At 43.9% G+C, this 5,885-nt stretch overlaps 1 protein-coding gene across 1 annotated transcript; it reads left to right on the top strand.

The window, feature by feature from the left end:
* Positions 1-477: 477 nt before the first annotated feature.
* LOC135518483 (uncharacterized protein slr1819-like) lies at positions 478-5,593 on the top strand. The gene is made up of 2 exons (XM_064943655.1): positions 478-1,219; positions 5,520-5,593. Exons 1-2 carry the CDS (start codon positions 478-480, stop codon positions 5,591-5,593), a joined length of 816 nt encoding a protein of 271 aa, XP_064799727.1.
* Positions 5,594-5,885: the final 292 nt, after the last annotated feature.

The raw sequence follows: 5,885 nt of genomic DNA, 5'->3' as shown, positions 1-5,885 counted from the left end.
TAAGGGGTTAAATTAGGGGTTTATGTGGCCTGGAATAAGGGGTTCAATTAGGGGTTTATGTAGCCTGGAATAAGGGGTTAAATTAGGGGTTTATGTAGCCCGGAATAAGGGGTTAAATTAGGGGTTTATGTAGCCTGGAATAAGGGGTTAAATTAGGGGTTTATGTAGCCTGGAATAAGTTGTTAAATTAGGGGTTTATCTAGCCTGGAATAAGGGGTTAAATTAGGGGTTTATGTAGCTTGGAATAAGTTGTTAAATTAGGCAGACATGGAGCAGGCAGACATGGCGCAGGCAGACATGGAGCAGGCAGACAAGGAGTAGGCAGTCATGCAACAGGCAGACATGCAACAGGCAGACATGGAGTAGGCAGTCATGCAACAGGCAGACATGCAACAGGCAGACATGGAGTAGGCAGTCATGCAACAGGCAGTCATGCAACAGGCAGACATGCAACAGGCAGACATGGAGTAGGCAGTCATGCAACAGGCAGTCATGCAACAGGCAGTCATGCAACAGGCAGACATGCAGCAGGCAGTCATGCAACAGGTAGACATGGAGCAGGCAGTCATGCAACAGGCAGACATGGAGCAGGCAGACATGCAACAGGCAGTCATGGAGCAGGCAGTCATGCAACAGGCAGACATGCAACAGGCAGACATGGAGCAGGCAGTCATGCAACAGGCAGTCATGCAACAGGCAGACATGCAGCAGGTAGTCATGCAGCAGGCAGTCATGCAACAGGCAGATATGCAACAGGCAGACATACAGCAGGCAGACATGCAACAGGCAGATATGCAACAGGCAGACATGCAGCAGGCAGTCATGCAACAGGTAGACATGGAGCAGGCAGTCATGCAACAGGCAGACATGGAGCAGGCAGACATGCAACAGGCAGACATGGAGCAGGCAGACATGCAACAGACAGACATGCAACAGACAGACATGGAGCAGGCAGTCATGCAGCAGGCAGTCATGCAACAGGCAGTCATGCAACAGGCAGTCATCCAACAGGCAGACATGCAACAGGCAGACATGGAGCAGGCAGTCATGCAACAGGCAGTCATGCAACAGGCAGTCATGCAACAGGCAGACATGCAACAGGCAGACATGCAGCAGGCAGTCATGCAACAGGCAGATATGCAACAGGCAGACATACAGGAGGCAGACATGCAACAGGCAGACATACAGCAGGCAGTCATGCAGCGCACACAACCCAAAAGTACAGTTTGCTCTTTTTTTCCCACGTTAACAGACCAGACAAAATCAATACAATTCACCTATGACCTTTCCTTAATTATTGGAGTCACACAAAGAGAAAATTACAGCATTTTTAACAATACTTTTGAGGTGGTGTGAAAAGGTTTATGAAAAGGTTTAATGGACACACAGACATGTAAAGAAAGACAGGTAGACATACAAACAGAAAGGTGTACCAGGAGACAGACAGGTGCACATACAGACAGACAGGTGAACATACAGACAGACAGGTGAACATACAGACAGACAGGTGAACATACAGACAGACAGGTGCACATACAGAGTTACAGGTGATCATACAGACAGACAGGTGCACATACAGACAGACAGGTGAACATACAAACAGACAGGTGCACATACAGACAGACAGAAAGGTGAACATCCAGACAGACAGGTGAACATACAAACAGACAGGTGAACATACAGACAGACAGGTGCACATACAGAGTGACAGGTGAACATATAGACAGACAGGTGAACATACAGATTGACGGGTGGACATACATTCAGATAGGTGAACACACAGACAGACAGGTGGACATACAGATAGACAGATTCAAATACAGACAGACGGGTTCACATACAGACAGACAGGTGTACCGGGAGACAGCCAGGTGCATACACAGACAGCCAGGTGAACATACAGCCAGACAGGCAAACATACAGACAGACAGGTGCATCAGGAGACAGACAGGTGAACATACAGAGAAACAGGTGCACAGACAGACAGGTGAACACACAGACAGACAGCTGAACACACAGACAGACAGGTGGACATACAGACAGACAGGTGAACATACAGACAGACAGGTGAACATACAGACAGACAGGTGCACCAGCAGACAGACAGGTGGACATACAGACAGACAGGTGAACACACAGACAGACAGCTGAACACACAGACAGACAGGTGGACATACAGACAGACAGGTGAACATACAGACAGACAGGTGAACATACAGACAGACAGGTGCACCAGCAGACAGACAGGTGGACATACAGACAGACAGGTGAACATACAGACAGACAGGATCCTCCGAAGAGTCTTTCTCATTCTAATGCTGAGTGAAGAAGAAACCACTTGTAATATGCTCGTTCCTTATCTATCTCCCTCAGTACGGGACCCAGACCAAAACAGAGAGAACCTGGTCTCCTACTTTATGGGGACCCATAACCTCAGAGAGGGGGTCATCCCGAGTCCACTAATATATTGAATGACAAAATAGAATGTTGCTCCTGACATGAAAATAGAATGTTGCTCCTGACATGAAAATAGAATGTTGCTCCTGACATGAAAATAGAACGTTGCTCCTGATATGAAAATAGAATGTTGCTCCTGACATGAAAATAGAATGTTGCTCCTGACATGAAAATAGAATGTTGCTCCTGACATAAAAATAGAATGTTGCTGCTGACATGAAAATAGAATGTTGCTCCTGACATGAAAATAGAGAACGTTGCTCGTGACATGAAAATAGAGAACGTTGCTCCTGACATCACAATAGAATGTTGCTCCTGACATGAAAATAGAATGTTGCTCCTGATATGAAAATAGAATGTTGCTCCTGACATGAAAATAGAATGTTGCTCCTGACATGAAAATAGAATGTTGCTCCTGACATGAAAATAGAATGTTGCTGCTGACATGAAAATAGAATGTTGCTCCTGACATGAAAATAGAATATTGCTCCTGACATGAAAATAGAATGTTGCTCCTGACATGAAAATAGAATGTTGCTCCTGACATGAAAGTAGAACGTTGCTCCTGACATGAAAATAGAATGTTGCTCCTGACATGAAAGTAGAACGTTGCTCCTGACATGAAAATAGAATGTTGCTCCTGACATGAAAGTAGAACGTTGCTCCTGACATGAAAATAGAACGTTGCTCCTGACATGAAAATAGAACGTTGCTCCTGACATGAAAATAGAATGTTGCTCCTGACATGAAAATAGAACGTTGCTCCTGACATGAAAATAGAACTTTGCTCCTGACATGAAAATAGAATGTTGCTCCTGACATGAAAGTAGAACGTTGCTCCTGACATGAAAATAGAACGTTGCTCCTGACATGAAAATAGAACGTTGCTCCTGACATGAAAATAGAACGTTGCTCCTGACATGAAAATAGAATGTTGCTCCTGACATGAAAATAGAACGTTGCTACTGACATGAAAATAGAACGTTGCTCCTGACATGAAAATAGAATGTTGCTCCTGACATGAAAATAGAATGTTGCTCCTGACATGAAAGTAGAACGTTGCTCCTGACATGAAAATAGAATGTTGCTCCTGACATGAAAATAGAATGTTGCTCCTGACATGAAAATAGAATGTTGCTCCTGACATGAAAATAGAACGTTGCTACTGACATGAAAATAGAACGTTGCTCCTGACATGAAAATAGAACGTTGCTCCTGACATGAAAATAGAGAACGTTGCTCCTGACATCACAATAGAATGTTGCTCCTGACATCACAATAGAATGTTGCTCCTGACATGAAAATAGAATGCTGCTCCTGACATGAAAATAGAATGTTGCTCCTGACATGAAAATGGAATGTTGCTCCTGACATGAAAATAGAATGTTGCTCCTGACATGAAAATAGAGAACGTTGCTCCTGACATCACAATAGAATGTTGCTCCTGACATCACAATAGAATGTTGCTCCTGACATGAAAATAGAATGCTGCTCCTGACATCACAATAGAATGTTGCTCCTGACATGCCATATGGACAACACAATGCATGAAGTGTAAACCTTTGAAATAAATATGATTTACCTCACTTGTCATTTAGCTTCTCATTGCTGTTCCTAATTCACAGTTTACTGCTAGATTTGACATGATTTAAGTCTAGCTGCGTGTGGTCTTAACGGTCACCTCATTGACACTCTAAAATCATCTTTGCGATTGTCAGTGGATAATGCAAAGGGTGATGTGTCGCGCTGCGCGAGGCAAACGGTGATCACACCAGATACGGACTGGTTAACTGATCTACGCCCCTGGCCTTCTTTGCATAATCGAGAGCATCCTGTCGGGCTGTATCACCGCCTGGTACGGCAGCTGCGCCACCCACAACCGTAAAGCTCTCCAGAGGGTGGTGAGGTCTGCACAACGCATCACTGGGGGCAAACTACCTGCCCTCCAGGACACCTACACCACCCGATGTTACAGGAAGGCCAAAAAGATCGTCAAGGACAACAACCACCCGAGCCACTGCCTGTTCACCCCGCTATCATCCAGAAGGCGAGGTCAGTACAAGTGCATCAAAGCTGGGACCGAGAGACTGAAAAACACCTTCTATCTCAAGGTCATCAGACTGTTAAACAGCCACCACTAACCTTGAGTGGCTGCTGCCAACATACTGACTCAACTCCAGCCACTTTAATAATGGAAAAATTTATGGAAAAAATGTACCACAAGACAAATTAAACAATGCCACGTCATATAATGTTTACATACGCTACATTACTCATCTCATATGTATATACTGTACTCTATACCATCTACTGCATCTTGTCATCTTGATGTCATAAATGTATCACTAGCCACTTTAAAAAATGCCACTTGTATATGTTTACATACCCTACATTACTCATCTCATATGTACATACTGTACTCTATACCATCTACTGCATCTTGTCATCTTGATGTCATAAATGTATCACTAGCCACTTTAAAAAATGCCACTTGTATATGTTTACATACCCAACATTACTCATCTCATATGTACATACTGTACTCTATACCATCTACTGCATCTTGCCTATGCCGTTCTGTACCATCACTCATTCATATTTTTTTTATGTACATGTTCTTTATCCCCTTACATTTGTGTGTATAAGGTAATTGTAGCGAAATTGTTAGTTAGATTACTCGTTGGTTATTACTGCATTGTCGGAACTAGAAGCACAAGAATTCCGCTACACTCGCGTTAACATCTGCTAACCATGTGTATGTGACAAATACATTTGATTTGATTTGTTTTAAAGGTACTGCATCTGTGACCAACAGATATGTGTCTGTATTCCCAGTCATGTTAAAGCCCTAATACATTTATTTCAATTGACAGATATTGTTTGTATACGAACTGTAACAACAACAACAAAAATCGCTTGAAAAAGATATCTAATATATGTGTCGTCTAGTTTGTGTGGAGATCATAAGGAACACATCTAATTCTTTATTCTCTGTGCTTAATATAATTTCCATTCCAGAAGTCTGTCAAGAATTATAATGTGTTTATTGTTGATCTTTGCAGTGGGCCGTATGTACAAGGCTCTTGGAGAGGATTATATGGAAGGATTGGATCTATGCCAGGTGACAGGAAGCTGAAGGGCATCTGAGGACAGGTGGGTCAGGTGGGGACAGTAGAGGACAGTTGAGGACAGGTAAGGCACGTGAGGACAGGTAGGGACAGTTGAGGACAGTTGAGGACAGGTAAGGCATGTGAGGACAGGTAGGGACAGTTGAGGACAGTTGAGGACAGGTAAGGCATGTGAGGACAGGTAAGGGCATGTGAGGACAGGTAGGGGCATATGAGGACAGGTGAGGGCATGTGAGGACAGGTGAGGGCATGTGAGGACAGGTGGGGGCATGTGAGGACAGGTGAGGACAGGTGAAGACA

The sequence above is a fragment of the Oncorhynchus masou genome, chromosome 28 (assembly GCF_036934945.1).
Source record: "Oncorhynchus masou masou isolate Uvic2021 chromosome 28, UVic_Omas_1.1, whole genome shotgun sequence".
Lineage (NCBI taxonomy): Eukaryota > Metazoa > Chordata > Actinopteri > Salmoniformes > Salmonidae > Oncorhynchus > Oncorhynchus masou.
This window is presented reverse-complemented; position numbering and strand designations above follow the sequence as displayed.